The sequence below is a fragment of the Embiotoca jacksoni genome, unplaced genomic scaffold (assembly GCF_022577435.1).
Source record: "Embiotoca jacksoni isolate LCO1_2020_lvr unplaced genomic scaffold, fEmbJac1.0.p SCAF_4, whole genome shotgun sequence".
Classification (NCBI taxonomy): Eukaryota; Metazoa; Chordata; class Actinopteri; family Embiotocidae; genus Embiotoca; species Embiotoca jacksoni.
The window spans coordinates 9,625,023-9,650,214 of NW_027185392.1; the positions used below are offsets into that span (position 1 = coordinate 9,625,023).

The 25,192-nt window shown below is 39.8% G+C and overlaps 2 protein-coding genes across 2 annotated transcripts; one reads left to right on the forward strand and one right to left on the reverse strand.

The window, feature by feature from the left end:
* Window positions 1-62: 62 nt before the first annotated feature.
* On the forward strand, window positions 63-12,664 carry misp3 (MISP family member 3). The gene is made up of 4 exons (XM_069168160.1): window positions 63-712; window positions 4,664-7,203; window positions 10,005-10,078; window positions 11,434-12,664. The coding sequence occupies exons 2-4, from the start codon at window positions 4,725-4,727 to the stop codon at window positions 11,527-11,529; spliced, it is 2,649 nt and encodes an 882-aa protein (XP_069024261.1). The 5' UTR covers window positions 63-712; window positions 4,664-4,724; the 3' UTR covers window positions 11,530-12,664.
* A 5,602-nt stretch (window positions 12,665-18,266) lies between these two features.
* LOC138209438 (uncharacterized) lies at window positions 18,267-24,007 on the reverse strand. The gene is made up of 11 exons (XM_069168025.1): window positions 23,938-24,007; window positions 23,471-23,619; window positions 23,215-23,377; window positions 22,193-22,573; window positions 21,544-21,825; window positions 21,430-21,453; window positions 21,111-21,203; window positions 20,967-20,997; window positions 20,567-20,616; window positions 20,363-20,397; window positions 18,267-18,563 (listed from the first exon to the last, which is right to left on the reverse strand). Exons 1-11 carry the CDS (start codon window positions 24,005-24,007, stop codon window positions 18,480-18,482), a joined length of 1,362 nt encoding a protein of 453 aa, XP_069024126.1. The 3' UTR covers window positions 18,267-18,479.
* Between the last annotated feature and the right edge of the window lie 1,185 nt (window positions 24,008-25,192).

Genomic DNA, 25,192 nt, shown 5'->3' on the forward strand with positions numbered 1-25,192 from the left:
CTATTGTTTACTTGATTTTGACTCCTCGCCGACATTTTTGGACAGTGTCTCTTGATCTCACACTGGTGTTGTTGCCTGTTTTAGTACACCTTATACCAAGTAAAACTGGGGCTAATTGTAGCTGATATTAGCAAAAGCCGAATAGATATTGTTGCATAAACTGACACTTGAGTCAGTTTGACATGAAAACATTGTCTTAATTTGACCACTTAAAAGGTAAATTTTTAAGGTGCTGCAAATAAACCATTGAACTGTAACTGAGTACATTTATTGAAAGCATAATTATTTTTATAAAGTCACATTTTTTCTCAGATGTAAGTGATATCATCATATCAGCCCTTATGTGTGCAGCACATTATTTCATTCACTGATAGAGTGTAGTAATTAACATGTGTGACTGACTAATTGGATTATCACTATACATTTTCAAATCCACACCAGTAGGTTAAGCCTGAAGCACACGTGTTTGTGCATGCACACAGGCCCGTCCTGGTCCTTGTATTAGTGAACTTGTGTGCGCAATATGCAAATGTAAGAATGCACAAATGAGGGTGTTGGTGTGCACGAGGGAGGGGATTCAGGCAGTGAGGCACTAGAGCAGTGAGCACACAAATTCCTTTTGTGTTGACCTGAAACAAGTTTGGACAAGTGTGTGTTCTCAAAGATTTATATCAGCCTTTTGGAGGGCATCTTCAAAGTATTTTGTGAACAGGTATGTGCAACTCTATGTTTTACTGTTCTGGTTTGATTTTGTTGAATTGGACATTCCATTAATCATACACTGAATAAATTATAATCAGTTAAACAGTTACTGATTCTGAACAGCTGAGCTCCTTGTGACCAAGTTTTCCTTATGCAAAAATGTTTTTACTATTAAAGTATATCAAAGTAAATGACTGCAAAATGTGTAAAGAACTGTGCCAGCAACCATGACTTAGCAACAGAACTAATTCTAATTAGGGATGATTGTGGTTGCATTTATTTAAATTAATTTGCATTTTTTTTTTTTTTTTTTTTGTCAAATGCCCTCGGATCCTAAAACCACCTTAGGACACATCTGACCCCAAAAAGGAGGGCCAGTTTATTTGTAAGGCCCATCGCAGATGTATTTTTAATGACGATCATGGTTTTGCTGTTCGTTTGATAAAGTGAGGCCCCTTTGTAGATAATGAGCAAAATATTAGCCTGTTATGTAATGAAGTTTGAAGCCGCAATCTCTTGCAACCTCATATTTAACCAAATGAGAGAGTTGGCGTAAGCTTGGTGAAATTCTGCCAACTTTTTCTGTTCATCTTAGAAAATAAAACGACATGTTATAAAAGATATTATGCTATTATTTTCTTGAAGCAAATGTGCATGAAGGAAATACCTCATTAGGGCATGTTAGAGTTGACACTCAAAGTAGTCAGATGGTATCAATGATATAAATGAGTGGTTTGTTCCACTGCTGTTGCGTTGCAAAATGATTGCATTAATTGTCTAAACTTGCTTTTTCAACACAGTCTAAAGTTGTGGGTGAATAAAACGGTTTAGGCAGAGATTTTCTGCAGAGTTTAAACGGTTAGATCAATCGGCTTTTCACTGGGACAAAATACTCCGTTTCATGCTCCATTTCTCAAAGAAACGTCACGGGGAGAACGTGGTCAGTAAGCATAGCAGCATATTACTGTGTGCTGCCTTTTTGAATTGCATGGATGTCTGTCAACTATAGCATAACAAGGCCAGTATAGTTTACACAGGTCAACATATATAGTCAGTTGTTTTCTGTCTGAGATCTGTTAAGATGCATGCAGTACATATAAACTCAGTTACTGAGCTGAAGTTATTTCTCATTTGGACAGAGTAATAACTGTGTGGGAATGCCAGCTACCCTCAACCCCCATCTCCTCTCCCGCTCGTGCCTTGTGAGAAAACAGTCTGACATCAGCCAGGGTACATTTCATAATAGGCACTGAATGAAGCATTCTGTGTGAGCACTAATAAGCTGCCTGGGGAGCTGGTGTATGACAACACAAATATTTCATCATATAAACATAGAGCAGGAAACAATCCATTTTATCTGACACAGATTTTTATTTTAGGGATAGTAAACAACTTTTTCTACAGTGGCAGGTGGTGGAGTGCACTATTGTACCAATGACAGCCCATATATAGCACTCAGTGAACACAGTATGCAGCTGGTGAGTGGTTCCCCAAACCAGTGTCTGTCAGAGCTCTGTTACCTCATAGTTATCATGCTTATTTACCCACATTAGGTCACATTGTTCTGCTCTGGTAACTACATCTTCTGCCATTATTCTGCCATGTCAGGCTGTCACTCCTGATAGTCTCCACATGACAGGGTGCATCTTATTTGTCCATCCGTCCCAGTTTATCAAAGGCTAGTCATCTCCAATGCTGTGGTCTGCATTCCCCTTAATGATCAGTCACAGTGTTGGAGTCCAGCCTAGGCAGAGTGGCTTGGCAAAGATCACCGTGGGTGGGAATGGGAGTTTGTCAGGATGCAGGCTGGACAGAAGTTGTGTGTGTGTGTGTGTGTGTGTGTGTGTGTGTGTGTGTGTGTGTGTGTGTGTGTGTGTGTGTGTGTGTGTCGGGGGGGGGGGGATTGTACACATGTTTCTATATCCTTGTGTGGAATAAAACTGAATACAAACCAACCAATGGGGACATGTGTCACTATGGGGGCCAAAATTGAGGTCCCCAGGGGTAGAGCCTGCTTTTTGAGGTTAGAATAAGGTTTAGGTTAGGGTTAGAGTAAGGGTTAATATTAAGCATTGAGTTGTGATGGTTAAGGTTAGGGTAAGGGGCTGGGGAAAGCAGTACATCAATTACATAGTGTTTTTGTTGTCTCTTTGGGACCTTCACCAATATAAACATCAACCCTCTCAGGACCAGAAGAACTTATGGGTTATTTCATGGGGCAAAATCATAGACTGTATATAAAAAAAGCCTCCAGGTCTGAAAAATTAGGCCAATGTGGAAGTGCTAAAAACTGCAATATCACCAAATGCCAATAGGGGTTGGCCCCCAAAAATCAGTGTCTCCACAGACTCCCATTCAACTTCTCTCATTAAATAAAATTCAATAAATTTTTTCCACAGGCTATTATAGTGTCGTCAGCCAAAGTCACCCCTTCTTATTAGTATTTTGGCAGTCCATCTGAAAATAATCCCATCATTAATTAGATATTAGACTTTAAAAAGCCCCCTGTTTTAGGGGTGTGTCTGTTTGACAAGCCTGTGATGCTGTCAGGTTTCTGCAATAGATGAGTGGGGCGTTGTGTCCTCAGGTTCCAAATTAGCTCAAGTCAGATCCACCGCTCACTCCTCCCAAGCTCGTCCAAATATGGTCACTTCTGGCTCCAAACCGCTCTGAACTCGCAAGATGGCGACGGCCAAAATCCAAACTTGAGGCAAAATGTTATTTCAGGGGGTCCTGGTTGAGTTTAGGGTTCGGCCTGAGAATGTTATGGTTAAGATTAATAGTTAGGGTAAATCAGCGCAGTGGTTGGGCAGTTACTTGTGATGGTTAAGGTAGAGAGAATGCATTATATCTGTAGGTGTCCCCACAAAGACGTAAAGACCAACGTGTTTGTGTGTGTGTGTGTGTGTAAGAGAGGTGATGGAAGGGCAATGATATTGAAACAGGTCAAGTCTGAAATAGAAAAGTGTGTGTATAAAAGAAGAAATATTGCAGAAGCTGGACTCCCCTTTAGTCAGTATACCCTGTAGACAATCCTATTATTATTTCAGATTGTGTGTGTGTCTGTGTTACACTGAGCCATTCCCCAGCCTGTAAGCTGATTACAGAAAGGTGTACTCAGCAGAAAACTTTATACGTTGCACATGGAGTGGTTGCAACCTTACAGCCACAGCCAAGCACAGTGTTATAAACTTCCTGCCTCCAAGAGATATCCACTTAATTGGTGGTTATGATGCAGAGCGCTACTGAACACTCTGGTCCAAAGTCCCTCATTGTTGGTAAATGAGCAGATGATTATCCTGCACAGCTTTGTAATCTCATTCATCCACCAAGATTCAGAGCAGGAGCAGGATTAACATAGGAAAATGGTCATAAAACTTCCGGTGCACAAAAGGGAGATCTTAATGTTCCATTATTATCAATTGTTGCACATCTACACTTATCAACTTTCTCCATTAATTTTTTTCAAGTTTCTTCCACTGGCATCTGAATGATTCTGATCAAAGTTATTTGTATTAAAAAACATTTTTGCAGCATGTAGTGGCTATTAGGGAAACAGAAGTTGACATCTTCACCTTAAAAGAAACACTAAATCCTGTTATGCAAATGGTAGTTGTCGAGACAGACATGAAAACCTTTTTTGCGTATTTTTAACATTTTTCCCATTTTTAAAAAAAAATGTGTGTTCCTTTCTACTTGCTCTTGCCCTGCAAAACAGACTGAATGAGGGATGAGAATCCAAATGAAAACATGTCAGCATTGCACTTAGCATTTCGAAACTATTCCACAATAAATGTCATGGTGAATACAGATGATGATTCATGCCCTTGGTAATTTGAGGACGTCATTCGACATGCACTGAAATAACAGTAAATAAAATGGGATGCCATGTTTGTTTTTCAACTCTGTTAATCGCCCTGCTGCTCCTCTTTAACCTCTGCATTCCTCTGCTTTCACTCAGACTGACTGGCTGCAGGCCAAACAACCTGACTGCTCCGAACTCTCTTACATCTACAGTCACCATGGCAACGCAGCCTATGGCCCAGCAGGAACAGGGTCCTGTGAACTTACTTGTCGAATGGGTCGATGAGGCCTGGGTGCAGGGTGAAGAGGGTGCAACCACAAGCCTCGACTCCCCTCTGCAAGACAAAAAGGCACCCAAGGCAGAACCTGAGGAGGACATAGACGTCCTGGAGCCTGAAGTCAAAACTTTGCACGAGAACCAGACAGTATCAATAAACAATGATGAAACCAAAATGGAAAATCAGGAGTCTACAAGAATTAGTCAGTGCAACCCTGGGGAGACACAAGAGGTTGTGACAGAATTAGAGCAACTTCCCAAAAAAGTATCAAGAGCATTAGAGACTCAAGAGGAACCTGAAGAGTTTGTTGATCAATGTGAGGACGTTTTCCCAACTCCCTTGTCCCCCTGTGACCTGTCAACAGATGAATACTGTGAGAGGGAGGGCTTTTCCATCATAGAGGCCGAGGTGGCAGATTGGATCAGTGATGTTGAGGTCATCTCAGACCCGACAAAAAACCTGACCTCTCTTGATAGCCAGAACAGTCAGGAATGGTCAGAGACACATCAGCTCATAGTGCCAGTTGATCAGGAGATAGATACATCGTTGGAGGAAATGATGGGAGATAATATGACAGCAGATGAAAATGTTACACAGCTGAACTTCTTACCACATGCAATTAATACCAGTAAAACTGAAAATAATACCTCACAGCCTGTTTACCATTCTGCCTCTGACAGCCCAGATGATGAAAATAGGGTGAGCTCTCCTCCTTTTGCTGATGAAAGTGAGGAAGAAGTGGACATTAGCATTGATATTATGTCTTGTCAGCAGCAATGGAGTACACTAGATATCAGCAGCAACCCTCTCCAACCCTCTCCCAGTGTCTCAGATGCGACTACTCCAGAGCCAGACTCAGCCCTCCATGTAGATCCCTCAGCCAAACAGCAGGAGGAGCTCTTGCCACAAAGCCAATGTGAACTTACCCCCAGAGGAGCAAACCAAGAAGCTGCACAACAGGTGTTTCGCGAGAGATCTCCACCTTTGTCGTCCGTTGCCATGGAGCCGTCCAATCAGGGTGTGGCAGCTTGTCAAGGCTCTGGTTGTGTTGTAGCTGTGAGAGAAAGGCTCAGCAGGGAGGGTGAAAGGACAGAGGGAGTAGACGAACAAACAGGTAGAGATAAAGGGCAGAAAGAAGGCGGACTTGGAAGGAAGAAGCCAACAGGGCAGCAACACGGCAGTGGACTGTTGAGAAATTCACAAACAGTCCAAATACAAGAGTTTCGGTCAGAGAAACGTAGCAGTGGTGTGTCACTGAAACACGGCAGGATGGAGAATGACTCTTGTGATGACAGCCAGAGTGACAGCGGAGTATCAGCAGACTTCTCACCATCCAGCACTTTTGAAGGCACCACCACCATCTCTACAGGCACTCCAGCAGCTGACTCCAAAGAGACGCCCATTGAGAAGGAGATCCGACGAGCTATACAGCGTGAACAAAGCCTGAGAAGGTCCAGAGGGCTTCCGAATCCACCCACGTCTCCAGAGTATGTTGACATACCTCTAAGAAAAAACATCCTTTGCCAGTCGCTACCTGCAAAGTCTGAGAACTATCAAGAGAAAGACAGGGAGTTTGCTGGCAAAAAGATGCAGCATGAGATCCATGAGGAGGTCCGGAGGGAGGAGGATCTGGTTAAGCTTGGGAAGGTTCCAGGTTTTTATGACAAAGGCACGGTCCGACAAATAAGAGAGAAGAAAGAGCTTTTCGAGGCCTTTCAGACGCCCACTGACTCACCGATCACAATCTCAACCACAATTATGACCCCATTCTGGTCCTCTGCCATTGATATTTCAACTCTGGAGAAAAAGGAGGAAATGTCATCACAGTCATCCACTATAGAAAGCTCATATGTGAAGAGGAGAAACAGTTTAGACCTGCTGTACTCCGCACAGAACCCAAACTTTACCAAAGGATGGGATTCATCTGACTTCAGACCCCGAGGACCGGGCCTCTCTGAGGGAACAAGTTGTCAGGTCATCATCCTTGAAAATAACCTGAGTGTCCCAGCACAGAGGCTCTACAATATCAAACCAGAAGCGAAGGCCCTAACTGCTGTTAACTATGGAAATCCTTACATCTCATCATCCAGGACTGGAGGACATGTGGGGCTGATGGAGAGAGATCAGGTTGCGGAGGAGGAGGAAGAACCCAAGGAGAACCCCTTTTTCAAGCTCCGCTCCTCAACTAATTTAGTTAAAGTGAAGCAGGATATCCAGGAGGCCCAAGAGAGGGAGAAGGAGCTCCGCAAGCAGAGGATCAGCCTGTATGGGGGCAGTGGAGGTACAAAAGGAGGAGAAGAAGGAGGGAGGCAAATCAGCATGGGAGGAAAAAGTCTCATGTTGTCTTCTCCACTGAATGGACTGGCTATTCCTGACAGATATGGGCCGTCATCCAGGGAAGGAACTGAACCTTCAGCAGGTTAGTGCAGCTCTGAGTGTTGGCCCGTTGGTGTGTGGGTGTGCGTGTAACTGATTCTGCTCGTGTCCACAAGCTCACACAGACAATGTGTTTGTGTGGAGCCTTGTGTATGGGTATGAGTGTAGTTTTTATATGTGTGGCGAGATGATAAAAAAAAAACCTGAAACAGCCCAGTGAGCACATTATTTCCTTTTTCTCATGGTCAGTGGAAAACCTTAAAACAGCTTTGGAAACTGGTGTTTGCTGTTACGAGCAATAATTTTGAACCAGAGACCATAAATTGGCCCACAACAAAATAAAATTCTGTGACTCCACAATAAATGTTGCTTCTAGTTTGTCACATTAATTGCTAAGGCTGAGGCAAAGGTAAATCCTGTGTCATATCTCACCAATGTTGTGTCAGCAAGAACGGAGTGCGCCATAAGATTTTGGGATGAAGTCTAAATTCAACTTGCAAAAAGGCCATGCAGCTTGTTTTTAGTTCTTAATGTGATGACGAGTTAGGTTAGAGACAGTTTGCGTGTGTTTCACAATGGTGCCTATACCACCTGCTCAGGTGGTGATTATCAACGTCTCCACAATTTTAACTTTGCAGCCACTGTGTGCCTGTGTTATACAGCAGTAATTCTCATCCAGGGGTACTTGTCTCCAAGGGGACACCTGTGCAGGCCAGCAGTATTTAGAAATATTCTGGAGTCTGAAAAGAGTTGCTCTGTGATTCGATGAAACTCGCATAATGAATTAATTGTAAAATTTTAACATGCCGCCATTGAAAGAGTGTGAAAACTTGTTTGGAAGCTAACAGGAAAAGTCTTATCACCTTTATGTAGACAGCTGTAAATTAATGGATAAGTGGGTTAAATAGTTAGATAAGAGTATTGGATAAATGATAAATGGTTATGTTGAAAATAGCCTTGATATGTAGCTCAACAGTTTAAATCAGAGATCTCCAACCCGTAGCTCACAAACTACCAGTGGCTCATGACCCGGTTCTGAGTAGATCGCGGAAGGTTCAAACAATATGAAGTGCTTCCCACACAGTCTTGGGCAGGTTTCCCAGGTATATTGATGGCTGCCCAATTATATTTGGCAATCAATTTCAGCATTTTTCATTTATTTATTTTTTAACCAGTTCCAGAGAATGACATTATCAACGCGATTCACCTGTGTCTGCTCCACACTGGTCGGTGCAGCAGAGGTTGACCTCCACCCTGAGTGAGACAAACCGAGATCACAGGACAGAGATTTGCAGGTTTCTACTATCAGAATGCTTTATTTGTGTGTACTGTGGTATTCATTTAGGGAACATTTATGTGATTGTAGAAACAGAACCCTCCACCCCCCCATCAAAAACATGAAGAAATGTATACAGATAAAAGTATGCTCATGCTGTTAAATTTAAGCTGTTGTGATACAAAATGTGTGTTGAGTATCAAATGGTTATTCTTCACATACAAAAAGCCTATTCAGCTGGTATGGGTGGAGCTCAGCTATGTGAATAAATGTTGCTAAACATGAGTAGTTCTTGGACACTTTCATTTTGTCAAAGTACCTCTCAGGGGAAAAAAAGCTGGGAGGCCCCTGGTGTAAATCAATACAGCTATGATACAGATGTTATGGATACATTTGCAATAGTCAAACATAAGGTCTGAATTATGAAATAGTTATCTAAAAATAATGAATAGCCTTCTGAAATGGCTAGCTGTAAGTATTATATACATGGTCAAATTAAGTTACTGATAAATGGGTTTACAAAAAGTATTCTGTAGCAGTGTGCAAGATTTAGTGGTATATAGTGGTGGGGTTGCAATTTGCAACCAACTGAACACCACTCGCCTTATACCCATCCAAGAGTGACAATGGTGGACACAAAACCCGCAAAAGATATGGAGACCCCTCTAAAGTCAATGTTTTGTTCGTTCTTTTGGGCTGCTATAGAAACATGATGGTGCAAGATGGTGCACTCCGTGGAAAAGGACCCGCTCCCTTTGAAGGGCTCATTTTAAGCTAACACAACACTCATTAACAAACATAATTGTAAATATTAGATTCCATTTCTGCCAAAAAAAATTCCTCTTAAATTGTGCACAATGAACCTTTAAAATTTCTGGAAAACCTTCTGAAATAGCAAGTTATTCAGTTGAAATAAATAAAATGTAGGAATCTTGAGTTGACAACTGATTAACATGAAATACTTATTTTAACATAATTTTTTTTAACATTGGTGTTAAATAGCATCCATTTTTTAATCAGTTCAAATTCTGAGATTTGGACCATGATGGGTGGTTTTAAAGAGGCACTTGCGCTTATGACGCAGAACTGTGTTACGTCAGACAGTAAAGGTTGGCAAACACTGCTGTACAGTATGTCCGAAAATGTGTTTGTGTGTATTTTGTTTGCATGAAGGGTTGTCGCCGTTGTGTTTGTGACTGTATAAGAATGAATGAATGAGAATGTCGGTTTAACAATAAGTAACACAAAGTGACCAGGGTGCTTGACTACGGCATTTGTATGACCGTGACTCAGTGTTGCGATAGGAGCAATCGTGTACCGCTTTATACACATTTTATACACACACACACACACTTTTGGTTTCTATCTCACCACGATGGTGTTCAAACAAATTTATTTCCCTCTGCAGTCCTCTCTGTTTCTTCTCATTTCTCTCTGCTGCTTCACAATGTCCACTCTTAATTTAATTCATTGCTCACAGTGCAGTTCGCCAACAAAAAACACAGGAACATCTTTGCCTCATTGCTTTTTCCGTTCGTCCTGACGCTAATTGCTTCTGTCTCTTGCAGCCCGGCAGTCCGTCGGCAAGTCGTGTGTGTGGCCTCCAGCCCAGGCTGAAGAGGAGAAGATTAACCGACCAGAGGTGTGTCAGTGTTGCCAATCGTCCTATTGCAATTGGGCTTAGATTGCTCAGTTTTGTTTACACTACGGCTTGCTCAAGTTTCTGAAGTATTTTCTACTTAAAAAATCAACACATCCATCTTGTACACTTGATGTAGGACATGGAAATATAGTCAAATCAGCTCCCCAAGTCTCCCACAGGTGCTACTAAGAGGATATCAGGATCCTCAATCACAAAGCTTTGTTATCTACGAGTTCATATATGAATTGCAATGCCATTTTGGGGGTGTTCAACCAGCCTCTCAGAAGCATGAATATGAACACTGGGTCCAATAAAAAGAGCCCCTTGGGAGGATGTCAGCATCTCTTTTGCACCGAATATAGGACACAAATATCTGATAACATACTGAACACACAGTAAGGCGCTTATCTTCATAGATAAGAGAAGAAGGCAAACAGCCCTGAGACTGGGAAAGAGAAAAAGAGGGAGTCTGTGGAGTGGGTTTGTGTGTGTGGGTGGGTGGGAGTGTGTGTGTGTGTGTGTGTGTGTGTGTGTGTGTGTGTGTGTGTGTGTGTGTGTGTGTGTGTGTGTGTGTGTGTGTGTGTGTGTGTGTGTGTGTGCAGTCAATAGCAGAGAAAGAAGAAAGTCAATTGGCAATCCCACTGATTTCCATTACCTTCCTTGTGGCTCTTGCATCTCTTTGAAACTGTGTATCTCTGATTAAAGCTGAGTGCTGCTCTGTGGTTTTATCTGTCTAAATCAGTTTGGCATAGGTATACTTGGTTTTAGCTGCACAGTTCAGTTTGACATCAGCATTAGCAACATTTTGCTCTCTTTCCTCTCCTTATTTCACGCCCCTCCTTCTCTTTCTCTCTCTACTGGTTTATCATATGCTTTATGTGCAGACTTGGTTCCTGATTACAGATCAGGAATAAACCAAGGATGGCAGGAGAAATTGGCCTCAGTTGTTGACTTAGTCATGGCAAAATATGGTTTTGCATCACAGTTGCATGAACCTCCCTTTGACTTACAGAGCTAATGATGGTAATCCAAAGAGTAAAATCCTCCTTCTTTTTTTTCTTGATTTGGCTTTTTGGTTCCGTCTCCTGCTTCCACACATCTACTCTCTATTCTCTGTCTTTATTTTTCTTCTTCTATTCTCACCACAACCTGATCAACTGTATTCGAAGGAGATGTGTCGCACTGCATGAGGCAAACGGTGGCCTTGAGATGCTGGATCAGCGCCATGGTTGAATGGTTACAATACACTGTAAAATGAGCAGTTTTATCACGCAACACAATGCCATGAATGTCACGACCTTCCTACTCTTTTACCTTACAATCACCACTTACTCCTGCTATCCCTTTTCACTCAGGCCCTCCAGAGTCCCCGGACCCCCAGACCGAAGACCCCTTTGGTGCAGCGCTGGGAGTCAGGCCTGATTAATGGAAGCGACATGGAAGATGACTGAGATGAAAAGAAGGTTTACAGAGACCTTTAGTTTCTGAAGGGGAGGGCTGAAATGAAAGCAATAAGGAGAGCAGTGTAAGGAAAGAGGGAACAGTGGTGAAGAGGAGGAAAAGCGAGAGAACGTGAAGTGAGAAAGAGGTCAGGGATTGAGGCTAGAAAGGGGGTCAGGAGGATAGGGAGCAAGGGAAATGATTGGTGGTGCACTGAAAAGCCTGAAGAGTCCTTCAGCGAAGAGAAGAGAAAAAGGAAAAGCTGGGCCCCCTATTAGGAGATAAGCACTTGGCCTGCTTCTGGTGCTTGAAAACTCTGAGACTAATGAAAGTAAAAATGCAAATAAAAATAATAATAATACTGCACTGGAGAAAAGAAAAATGGTTGATTTTGTAAGAACAAGACTCTCAAACCATAATGAACTAATTCATAATTCGAATAATAACCTGCTTATTGATGAAAAAAGCTTGAAAAAGAATCACCAGTTTTAAGTGTCAGGTAATGTTTTACACTGAGTTATTCATTTATTACAACTGTATAATCTAATGCAATCAGATACAACAGCAATGCAATAAACTCTATCTTTGTGTAGTTTAGTCTTTTAAGTTTTTATTGACACTGTCAGGAAGTTGTTCATTGAACTTGGTGGCCTTTGTAGAGGCCATAGTAAATGGAGAGTTTGTATTTGACTGTACGATGAACTAGTTATTATATCAGCAATTTTGTTTATGTGCGTGAAGAGACACAATGTTGCAAAATGCTAAATTAACACCTCAAAATGGCCAGCGCCACCAAGATAATTTCCCACAGGGGGATAGTATTTGATCATATTATCGAGAAGTTAATAAACCAGTAACTCAGTGTACAGACTGTACACCACTGAGCTGAGTCATTGCACTAGTTTTAATCCAAGAATATCTGCTTCCCCTTGTTGTTCCGGTTATTCATTCATGAATTAGTACTGAAAGCTGGATTACATGTCGGGCAATAAAGCACCTTCTTAATAAGTTTATCTGGATTTTGGAGCCGAGTGACGCCACATAATAACACAAAGGCTGCTCTGTTGTAAGACTTTTTTCAAATGATGAAATAAGTATTGTATTTTGGAATGAAACTTGATAAACAAAATAAGGTTGTCTCCTTTATTCATTTCTCTTTTTTATAACCAGGCTGAGGTGGGACATAATATTACATTCAGTGTTATAACTTGCTGACTGAATCACACCGAGTTTGATTTTAGTGAGTTAAGGTGGGTTTAAATCTACAAAAGAGGCATGTTGTTTCAGATTCTCTTTACGGATACCCTGCCTTCATTAAGGCTTGGCCTGTTTGCACTTATACCATGTAAATAGTTATCTGTTTTATGTTCTCGGTCTTCATTTGGGTCTCGCTGTTAGGGCTCAAAGACAAATGTGTCACCATGGATACAGGTTTGAAAGATCTTTGCTAGTATTAAGCAGCATAAACCCCGTGGTAGACCTTTCTGTAGGTGTAGATGAGATGAGATCATGCTTTAGTGACCTCCCAATCTCCTGTGAATAATTCATCGCCTCATTCTGACTGGTCGCAGCCCAGTGACATTGCCGGTACATTGCTATAGTGGAGCCGCAGCAATTTAAGTGCTTAAAACTTTTAATACGCTTCATTTCTCATTAGCCACGTTGCCAAGCTTAGTGGCACATCAACAAAAGTCTAGTCTTGAGCGAAGAAAAACTCCTAAAAGATGAAAGTTCAACACCAGAAGAAGAATTTTAAAACATAGTTTCTGTTTTGTTAGCTCAGAAAAATGCCTTCAAAGATATTTTATTTATTTTATGGTCGCGCCATCACACATGGCACCCATCCAGGCTTTGTTGACTCAATAATAAGCCTATGCACTGGTCTATCACCTGCTCAGTTCCACACTCATTTCCATGATATTTCATTATCACTATCTTCCAAAGTCCTGCTGGCATGGATTCGTTGAAGCAGCACTTTGTCTGTGTTTAGATTAATGCTCATGTAATACTTCTTTGTCAAGAGAACAAAAGCATTAAGGTTGTGGAGGGCATGGACACACTGTAGGTATCTCTGTGTAGTCTTTATTTTTAGCTTATCATAGGTGTATGAATGAAATGTATGCATGCGCTGAAATGAGTGTGTGTGTGTGTGTGTGTGTGTGTGTGTGTGTGTGTGTGTGTGTGTGTGTGTGTGTGTGTGTGTGTGTGTGTGTGTGTGTGTGTGTGTGTGAAATGTACCAAGTGCTTTCACTTAAGTACTGCACTTCAGTCAAATTTGAAGGAATTTGTACATACTGACATTTTATCCTTATTCTTCTCCTTTTCTGCATTTTACTGAGAAATGTTGGACCATAATTGCCCAATAATTTTCCAAGAGGTTTCCTGAAAAGAACTGAGTTACTTAAAAAAAAGAAATTCTCTGAACGAAACGGTAGAAACAAAACAAAAAAGAAATGCTTAATGATGTATTTATCACTGAAAACTTTAACTGATGTTGAATTTGGCTCAAAGATTCAATAGGTTGAACTTGGACGTAATTAATTGATTTATTAGAAGTTGATTGAACACTGCTTCTGTTTCCAATTAGAATCTATTTGACAGCTTGAGTTATTGAACAACACTGATTTGTTTTTTATGACAATTTTTCATGAAAAAAACATAGGATCACCTTATAAAATACAATCAGTTGTTGTAAATCAAACTACCCAGCAGTGTATAACAGATTTAAAACGTTGCCTCGACCAGCTACTACCTTAAAGTAAACTTTTGAAAAGAAGGACTGAGTATTTTTTTATTGTGGTATTGAGGAATGGACCTGCATACTTCCTCCATTGCTGTCTCAAGCCATATCACGTGAACTTTGTGGTTGTTGTCATGGAAAACATGACCTTATATGTGCCAATGAATCAGTTTCATATCCGGTTTTGGGATCATAACTCATGTGGCCACTTTAATAGTGTATGTGTTTGATGCTATATACTCAGTCCCTTAGTCTCTATGTTTCGTATGTGTGTGTCTACTGACAATAGACAACAGAAGGTATTTAGATATTATTATTCTGATTTCTCCTCATGTGGGCCTTTTGTGTAACGTATGATTGGTGGGTGTGTTCTGTTGTTCTGATGTTTGCGAGAGGAGGGGATGAAATGGTAGAGCTGAGTCACATTAACCTTGCAGATTTTATTCAGTCTGTATTTCATTTAATGCAGAGGAGGAGTGGACTTATTTAACACTTGCTCAGTCCAAACACGTCTCTATTCATTACCATAAATTCCTGAACTCTGATAAATCTTGTTTCATGAAACAAATGACAAAACTTTGACTGGGAGAGAATCTGCTCTAAATCACTATTATAATTAAATCTAATTATAATACTTTCTAGAAAAATATTGAACTGATTTGTGTGACAAAAAGAAATAAGGCTACCAACTAGCATTTTCTGAGTTGTTCTAAAATAAGGATTTTAATTAATAAATAATTTATATTGCATTTTAAAATTGAGATACTGTCGCAGTGGATTGCTTCTGTGTAGCAGTAGATAGTCCTTATAGATGTTTCACTCATTAATGTCACATACTTTATTTTTTGTGATCATCTTTTTAAAAAATTTAAACAAAAGTATGAAGATGGTTGAAGACATATTTTGGGGATTTGCTCAGAAAGTCAGTGTTTGGTATCTTGTACACAGACCAAAGTAAAAAAACAAAAACATGGATAGTATAGAGAACATTGAGAATAGAGAAAGTTAAGGCATCTATTTCACCCCTCTCACAACCTATAAACCATAATATTACTTTCTGCTCTGCCACCATTTACCCCCACCCTCACCATCCTCCTGCCCCCCTTTCCATATGGCTTTGTGGACCAGCGAATCACATAATATTTACAGTGAGAATTTTATAGTCGATCCTGTTCCCAGTATCAAATATTTAATGTTTTTGCAAGATGCATACCAGCTGCTCAGCCATGTATGTTAGCTGTATCTGATAGCTATCTTTCTGTATTGATCAAATTTGGAGACGTTGGCAAGAGCGTTCCCATGCAATTTGTAACAGAAATGCAATTTTCATGTTTTAAATTAAAGTGAAGGATGCAGCACACGGTCCTTGGTTAGCAAATATCTGGTCAAAAGTTGATGATCTTTTCCAACTTTACATTTAAACTTGACAGCTGTGAGATAGGATTTGTTTTGTGACGCTAAATGTTTTCCTATTCTTAGTATGCAGCAGGTTAAAAGAACTCCTAAGTCTGTTGCTCAAATTTTTATGTATATTTACCTGAACAACGTTACACTCAGTAAATCATTCGCTTTCGCCCTTGTAATATTCTGTAAATTATTAAAGGAAGTTGCATTTCTGAATGTTCCCATGAAGCCACTGACAGATAAGAGTGATCAGTTGACAATCAAAAGGCCTTGAGCAAATGTGCCTGAAGTAGACAGAATATGGTAGAAGTAACAGCATATTGTTTTGCCATAATCTGCGCTGAATACTCAATATGTGTTGCTACTCTGCTTAAACGCTAGTTTAAGTCCTGATTTACTAAATTAATTAAGCGCATTATATCACATTAAAATATGAAACTGAAACAGCTGCCAGAACTTTCAGGGTGAAGATGAAATGCCAACATCATTCAACTGTGTTCGATTTCAGCACGCACTGTCATGTTCAGTCTCTGCATACACTCTTCTTGCTAATACATTGGAGACACAGCATGGGGTGACATTAAAAGGGCAATTATCCTGAATATCCAGTTGACGAATGTCATTTGATATCAATGTGACTCATAATTCAGTGTCACGTGCAACTAATTCATGTGGTTGCATATTAAGGTGCCACTTGAGTTCATCAATATGTTGAACTCCCATAGGCTGAGGCCTCTTATTATTTTGTCTCAAAGAGATTTATGCCTAATGCTTTTATCTGGAGCTGAATATTTCCACTGGGAATGCATGTGTTTGATGTGACCACACAGGAAGAGTAAACTATGACTCACACATAAATATGACTGGGACAAATCAAGCAGACTTTGCAGCCCTTACATTGCGCTCTATCCTCACACCTCATGTGTGTTTCCCTGTGTGTATGAACAAGAGGTGAATAAATACATTCCCTGTGTCTATGCCAGCCTCTGATCAGCTAGTAAATGTAATAAAACTCAGTGCTAATGCAGCGTTGACTTTCTGCTGCTTCCTGAAGTGAAATGACAGCACTCTCTGTTGAGTTATTGTCCACCATAAAAACCATATAAACAGGTGGGAGATGTGTCTTCCTCCTGAGTCGTTTCACTTTCTTACTTTTACACAGCACTGAAGTCTCAACGCACTCACTCTCAGATGAGGGCTCACACTCAACATCTTAAGTGTTGGTGCTTGTCCAATTATCACATGGCAAAAGATGAACAATAGATACTGCTTTGCTTAATTCTTGTCAAGGTCACAATGTTACTCTGAATACAGGATCTGCTTGACATCAGCTTGATAAATGATCATCTTTATGTTGTTCAGCAATGTCTTTGTGCCATTGATTTTGTTCATAAACAGCGCCCTCTGCAGACTATTTTGTAAAACTACAGCCAGTCAGTTTAAGAGTCTGTTTTTTTCTTCGTTTTCCCTCACAATCATAATACACTATCATTTAGGTACGTGAGTATGAAGCCAGTTTGTGTGACACATCATAATATCCTGACCCGAGTCCAAATTATGTTTTTTAATTACTTTGCCCATTTAAACCAGCAGTCTGAAGTTCTCATGCTGGAACAGGTTTGCTGTCAAGTATAAAGAGGACCATGTTTTGCTGAGAAATCAGAGGTGCAAAATTAGTAATCTGTTTTGAAAACTTTTTTTTTTTTTAATTGAAAGACCTTTTAAAATGAACCCTATTTAACGGGTGCAATTTGTTTGAACAGGTGTATTAATGTGTGTTTGTATGTGTCATGGTTTTGGTCTGTGTGCTTGTTTTAAGTTCAGGTTGTTCCCTGTGTCTCTCACTCCATCGAGGTCCCCTGTGTATCTTTGTTTTGTGGTGGGCTTTGTGTTCTTGTGTTTTTTCATTTTGCCTGGACTTTTTTTTTTCCCACACAGTAAGTAAAGTTCTTTTGTTGCTTTAAATCCTCGTGTCTGAGTCATGGGTTTGGGTTCTTCCTCCTGCTCAGCTGACAGTATGAAGGCTGGTCTGTGTGCATATGTAATACAAATCTATTGTGTTGAACTGATGAGCTGCATATTTATAGTTAATTCCCTGCTTTTATGTTTATATACATTTTTCTGTGCAGTTTTGTATTTTCCTTGTAAAGCACTTTATAGTCTTGGTTTTGATAGTATGTGCTTGATAAATAAACTTTATTAATATAAATATTTTTACTGTGAGAAAATGTTTAAAACTCTAAGTGCAGTATAACTTTTTACATATTAGATACGATGCTGGCATATACTGCAAATCTGAAATTTGTACTATTAAATAAATTATAACATTAGCCAAAGTGACTGAATATGTGAGTTATTCGTCAAAACAATTTAATCTCTGGCCCATTTTTTTTTTGTGGTTAAAGCAATGACATCTGGGCAAACTCAACCTGCTGAAGAAGACCTTGTAATATAATCGAAAGCTCCAGAGCAGCTTTTAAACAGTAAAAAACACTGAGATTAAAACACGAGATTGTTTTGTCGACTGCTTTTTTTTTTCTTCAACATCATGAATAAACTTTGAAGCTTAAATAATAGAAAAAAAATACACTCTGCACATACATATGTGATTTAAAAATAAAAATCTGTATGTATTTGGATTCATTGGATCAGTTACAAGTGAGATAAAGCAAACATATCCTGTCAAATTACACATGAAATAGGAACACAGGATGTGGACTTTCCTGTCCTGCTGTGTAACTCCAACTGATGCTACATTGATAAACTATGATAAAGTGTATACACATGGAAAGAAGGAGGGAGAGGAAAGAAACATTTCTAATGGCTCGGGGTTGTAAATGTGGAGAGAGGGTTCCAGACATGTGATCTGAAGGCTGTCTCAGTGTCCCCGCTGGCACACTCCTGCACATAAACAAACACACAGAGACAACCTATTAAAGATCTGAGCCTGATGTCGCTTCCTGTGTCATGTTTCATATTCTACCACTGCTTTCGCTGCTAAATATGTTTTCATGTTTCCTGACAAAAACTTGCCAACAATCTGGTTGTCAGGGTAAACACAACTACAGCACATATCTTCGGTATTTCATTGCCTAGTATCACCTCCATCGCTCCCAGTACGACATCCCAAAGATTTCACCATCATCATTGTGCAGAAAGAAAATCAGTTTTTAGTCTTAAAAAATCAATGTTTTGTTAAAAGTTCAACAAGGAATATTTTGTCTCTCATATCTTGTCCTTTTTCTTCTTTTGTCACTTCTTTTTTCCCACATCAAAGTTCTCATTCACAAATTTTGATGTTACCAAAACTCATCAGGTCTCTCTGCTTGCTATCCTCCTGCCAATCAGTCCATAGATACTGTTCTTTAACAATAATTGCAGTTCTGTAATTCTGTCTTTTCCTCTCCACCTTCACTACCCAGACTCATGTATGAAGCTGCTTTGCATCAATAAAGTCAACAGAACATAATAAAAGGAGGCATAATCAACAAAAACATAGCCTTGATCCTGATGAAATTACTGCTCTTTAAGTTGAAGGTAAGACTGGGACAGTCCAGTTTGCTAATAGAGACACATTAACGCTTTAATGACAGCAGGTTACCTTTTTTTTTTATCAGCTGGTGATGGCAGCAATCTGTCCTCTATGAGATGTCTGCTTACAGTGAACAGAGTGAGAAAGACAGAGCCTGGAGAGAGCCTTTAATCTAATGAGAGCCCTTCATCAAGCTCATTAATGAAAGTGATTACAACTAATGAGAAGCACGCTCAAAAGCTGCACAACAGTACTAATGAGGAATACTGTATGTGTGGGTTTGAGTTGTCAGTGTGTTATGAAGGGGGGTTGTTTGTTGATTGGCAGTGATATATATGCATGTACACGTATATGTGTGTGCCTAAGTATGTGTGCCTAAGTATGCATATATTTGTTTTTGTTTATAGCAAAGGGTTCAGGGATGTTTACTGTTGTTTAGTGAGTTTACAGCAGAGACGTAGAGGCCACAGAAATGCCAGAAATTCCAAAAGAAAGAGGCAAACTAATGTTATAGAGCGGCTCATGTTCTACCTCTTATCTGTGTCACAATGAATACTCCCATGAAGTTTTGCTACTGCAGAGTCTAACATGCTTAAAGGATAAGTCTGGTGATATTCAACATTTTTCTTCTTGTCAACAAACCCAATCAAAAGACCAAAATCAGAAATAAATTGACCCTGCTAACAAGTATGATCTGTGTATCTGAAGCCTGATTCCCTTATTGTGATGAACATGGGCACTACAGTAAATTGTAAGTCAATCAATACAAAGTCCTCCTAATGTAAACAACTCAAAATACCAAGTTTGTGATAATCAGCAGTTTCCAACAAATATACTATCTACTCCCGTTTTAGTAACACTTGCAAGAATATTATCCAGGCCTCCCTTGTTTTTGTTTTTAAAGGAATAAACTATATATTAACATTTATGTCATAATTTTTTAAGCTGGGGGCTTAAGCCTAAGATCCTCGGGGTCAGAAAATATGACACATGTTCTGGTTTTGGTCTTTTTCAACAAAAAGCGAGCTAACCTTCCTTTGAATTCATAAACCTGAGACAGACAGGAAAGTATGAAGGAAGGCTGTTGCAAATGTAATTTTGTTTGATAAATCACCTTGAGAATTTTTTTTCTCATTAACTAGAGATCCAATCAATAGTTATTATTTACCTGAGAAGTGAAGCTTGTGGGCCCAAGTCTAAGCTCTGAAAACAAACAAACAAACAAACAAGTAGGCACAAAATCAAATACCGGTAGTTGTTTCAGTTTATCTCTTCATTAATGGACTGTTTTTTCCTGAAAGAAATAAGATGAACTGAGAAGTGAAAAATTTGCAAGAAATTGAGATGAGGAAGTCTGTAGAGAAATTCTCACCAACAATGTGGTCTGTAGCATGAACTTGAACCCAGAACTGTGCTTCCTTCCTAAAACAGACAACATAACCATATTTAGTGTTATGAGCTCAACACTGTAATCCAATAATGCATTGTATGTACTAAGGTATTTGAAAATCAGATTTATAACCTCTAAATTGTGAGAGTAGGATTAATAAAAAGCTATTTTGTATCTCTATGAGCGCATTATACATTTAATACTATATATCACATTGGATCAAAAACCATGCAAAATTCTAAACTGCTTATTTTAATGCCACTTAATGAAACTAGGATTACGCTTCCCTCTTGAAAGAAATATCTGCTTACATGGTGCTTGGTGAAGACAAAATTATAAATTCAGTTCAGTGACTAAAAACGAAAAGAAAAAAAAAACATACCTTTTCTTCTTCTCTTCTGCTGCTGCTTTCACTGTAAAGAAGTGAAAAGAGGAGAGTGAGAGAAAACAATCTGTTTCAAATAGGAAGACAATCGTGGCAGCATAAAAGTATCAGTGAGACAGTGGAGAATGTGGTGTGAAATACCTTTCCTGCGTGCCACTATGACAATAAGTGCCAACGAACAGAGGAACAGTACCACGGCAGAGAAGGAGCCTAGTACAAGAGGCCAGTCCACACCTGACAAATTTGCAGACATCACACTGGCTATTATTATCAGATACAAAAAGGATTGGGAGATATATGACTTTTATTCCTGGTTACTGGAGCACAATTCAGGGTAGCACCTATTTAAATTGTTTAGTTATGAATTGCCTTGAAGCTCTGACAGCTGCTACTTTTTTTTTTATTTGGCAGCAAGTCCAGAAGTAGCAGTTATGAAATAATGGCATGCTTGTAGACCTACCAGGTGACGATGGTGGTGAAATTCCTGAAGGTTGAAAAAGTAAGAAACTGTCATATTTACTTTAAAATTACACTGAAGCCAAATCACCCACACACAGGGATTGCAAATCTGTACCTCTGGTTACAGCTAAAGGGATGCTTCGTTCGGAGTAGCTCCATTTCCTCGCAAGTAGCACTTTGTACTGGCACTGGTACAAAGCCACTGAAGTGTCCTGGACAGGAACTGGGAAGGTGGCTTGATGGTGGATCATTTTTGCACGGTGAGTGATCACAGGAACATTATTATCAGCCAGGTAGAGGGAGAACACAGCACCGGGGTATGCAGGAGACCCCGTGCAAAGAAAATGCCCCACATCTGTCTGCTGTTGGAGAACAAGGGTTGGAACTGGCAGCCTTTCTGGGAGCACATAAAATCAGGGCAAACATTACTTGCATTAAAAAATGATAGATTAATCATTGGACAGAAACAAATCTGGAACAAATTCTCTAATTAATTAAAAATTTAAGCAAAAAAATGCAAAACATTTATTGTATATTTTGTTTATTAACGGTCTCCTTTTTTGGCAATGTTATTCATATGTTTAGTAATTATTTAACTGGAATATTTTTCATCTCAGGTGAAATGATTTGTGGTTTAATCCAAATACATGCACCAAAATTAAACAACAAAAAAAGGTTAAAATCGTAAGACTTAAGGGAGGTCAGTGGGTTAATAAGGTAAATGTTAATGAAGAAAAGTTGTTGTTTGTTGAGCAAAAACTCACCTGTAATTGTGACTTCAACCACATTGCTGACAGTTGAATTAACCAATCCTATTTTTTTGGTGATCTGGTAGAGGCAGGTGTAGTTGCCCTCCTCTCCTCCCCTCACTGGCCCCACAGTGAAGACCCCTGGCTGTGGTTTAGGGTTTGACATCTGACTGGGCTGAGGCTGCAGGATAACAGATGTCAGCCCTGCTTGCTCTTCAGTCCTCAGCAAAAGGAAGGTCACTGGTTTGTTGGACTGGGACTTGGACCTGGACTGGCGTGGAAGAGTGGGGACTGTGCAGCTGAAGGACAGTGTGTCCCCACGTTTCACCCCGCCTGAAGGCTGCACAGACAAGACTGGAGGGTGGAGAAAGGGAATGCTACAAGTAGGGTCAGCTTCTAAAGAACAGAAAGAGAGATTAAGAGTAAAACAATTATCTGAAAATATCATTATTTTGCTTACAACACAGGTAAAATAGACAGTAATGTAATACTGTCAACCTTGGTTTGCCAATGTGCTAACCAGACTTCCCTTTATAACCGTCAACTGTAGAAGCCAGTACACATTGTGTTTGGTGTTTTTTGTGTGTGGGTGGGTGTATGGTTTCTATATGAAGTGCAGGATGTAACTACCTCTATACACACCCACAGAGCGGAGGACAATAAGAGACCACAGAGAGCACCTGCATACAGCAGAGTGTTTTGGGGGTTGCAGAAGAGCGGATGGGAGTGTTTATTATTTTATACCACATGTAGGATCACTGCCGGGTGCAGATTGAACACATAAATTGTAAAGCAGCATCTTAGATGACATCTGGCTCATCCCCATACTGAACCACTGTTATGTAGATTCTTCCCTTTTTCATTAATAATAAATTGATTGTGATATATTTTTTTCAACAAAGCCATGAAGACTGTTTAATTGAAATACAAGCAGGCAGATACATGTTCATCTGTTTTGTTAGAATCAAATCAAAGAATTTGATTTTTAGTGCATCACATGCAGCGTTTCTTAAATGCAATATTGAAAACTTACAAACCTTTTAGGTGCTCCAGTTGCAAATAGGGACTGAATGCACTGTATCGGCCTTCTTGGTTCTTGTACAGACAGCAGTAAAGTTCACGTTGGCCTGAATCCCATTCTTTCATGCTGACAGTGAACTGAACTTCCTCAGCATCAGACTGCAGGTCCTGAGAGTCCACCTCAATGAAATGAAAAAACAAAAAAGGAATAAAATCACAGCAGTCGCCCAAGACACTCCAGAAAATATACTCACATCTTAAAACAAAAGTTACCTTCTCTCTGAACCGGTACAACATGAACAGAAGCCCACGGTGACCTTTAGAGGCTCGACAGACCAGGACCACTGAGTCCTTTGACTTCAAATAGATCTCCAAGGCAGGTCCTGGAAGACTGGGAGAGGAAGTGGAAGCTGAAAGTCTTCCTAGGAAATAAAGAGAAAGATAAAATATGCAGAAGGAATCAGTTGAGTTTCACAAATTCCTTCCGCAATTGAGCAACATGCCAGTTGATCATCAGATGTGCTGTCAACACTATGTGGTGACGCTTGCTTTGTACCAAGCTGTGATTACAGCTGAAAAAGAAAATTTTCTGTGGTAATGATTTAAAATTTTAGGACAATTGCACTTTTACAAAACAAATTCTTTGAAGATGAATATATTTTTTCCTGCCAGAAATATACTGTAAAGATTTTTTTATGTTAGTTAAAACAAAAGAAATTATGACAAAAAAACGGTCTTACCCCAAAGTTGTAGTGAAGCCAATATCAGAGTGTATATCCAGGGTGATCGTCCACCGCTGACAACCTGCATCCTCGACACCAGAAGGAGACTGGCTGTGGTAAGGAAAACACCTACAAACATCTGCTGCTCTCGCTCTCTCTCTCTTCCTCTAACTCTGTTTTCTTTATTCATATGACATCCTTTTGAAGATGAAGCAGTGGGGGAAGTCAAACCTGTAAACACACTTCCTTTTTTGGACCGCACTGGCTGGATATGTGGCAAGATGGGAATAAATATCTGGCCTGCATCGCTCTAAACCACACACACCCACACACACAAATCTGTGTCAGAACATTAATGGAAATATTACCAACCATGTCATTTGATGTTATGAAGATGTGACAGGCGTGCTTGTGCTTAATAATCCATCTCAATTAAATTGTTTACAAAATTTAAGTTGAGCTTCAACTCAACATCAGAGAAAAGGTTGATCATGAGGATTTAGTTCTCTGTGATCGAATATAAATAAATACTAATCTGATACTGTTTGTTTTCAACTATTTTGAGTTAAGCAGATCCTTGTGACAGTTTCACAGTTGCTGCCAGAGTTCCTATGAATTTCATCCTGTCATTTTCCATCTGTCCACCAGATGTCCCCGTACTTTCTCTACCGCCCAGCTGTAACCCCTGACCTCCTGGTCTTGTTTGCTCCCAGTTCGTCCATTATCCAAGTCCACGGTATGACAGGGTGTTTCTGCGATACTGATATTCTCAATAAAATAAAAATAAAAGTATATTGTTAATTTTAAAATATTCATTTTCAATAAAATGTGTTATAGCTTTCAATTTCGGCAAAGAAAGTTTTCTTCAAATATTCAGTGAAAACAAACAAAACCCCAATCAGCTCTTTAGTTGTTAAACACATTTTTGTTTTTACTGAGAGTGCAGCCCAGTATTACATCAAAGCATGTAATACAACTGCCAGTCCGCTGAAGGATACCGTGTCAGTGTGGTGCTTTGACTCGCTTCGGTGAAAAAAGTAGACGTAGGCCTACATCATGGTCATGCAGACATGTCGGTTGGAGGGATTAAATCGTAAATAATCAAGGGTTCAAATCCAAAAGAAGGTCATTTAAATTTCTTTAAAGAAATCCTTTTAATAACCAAGTAGTTTTGGTGCCTAACCTTAACCACCTGGTTGTCCATGCCTGAAGGTGACTCAAAACTGTGACACTGACACGCTGTCCTTTAGTGGACTGTCACGTGTATTATATG

Coding starts and splice junctions, on each gene's coding strand:
- LOC138209438 (XM_069168025.1), bottom strand. CDS start 24,007: ATGCAGGTTGTCAGCGGTGGACGATCACCCTGGATATACACTCTGATA. Junction 23,620..23,937: donor GGCTTCACTACAACTTTGGG/GTAAGACCGTTT, acceptor TTTATTTCCTAG/GAAGACTTTCAGCTTCCACT. Junction 20,398..20,566: donor TGCTACAGACCACATTGTTG/GTGAGAATTTCT, acceptor GTTTGTTTTCAG/AGCTTAGACTTGGGCCCACA.
- misp3 (XM_069168160.1), top strand. CDS start 4,725: ATGGCAACGCAGCCTATGGCCCAGCAGGAACAGGGTCCTGTGAACTTA. Junction 7,204..10,004: donor AGGAACTGAACCTTCAGCAG/GTTAGTGCAGCT, acceptor TGTCTCTTGCAG/CCCGGCAGTCCGTCGGCAAG. Junction 10,079..11,433: donor AGAAGATTAACCGACCAGAG/GTGTGTCAGTGT, acceptor CTTTTCACTCAG/GCCCTCCAGAGTCCCCGGAC.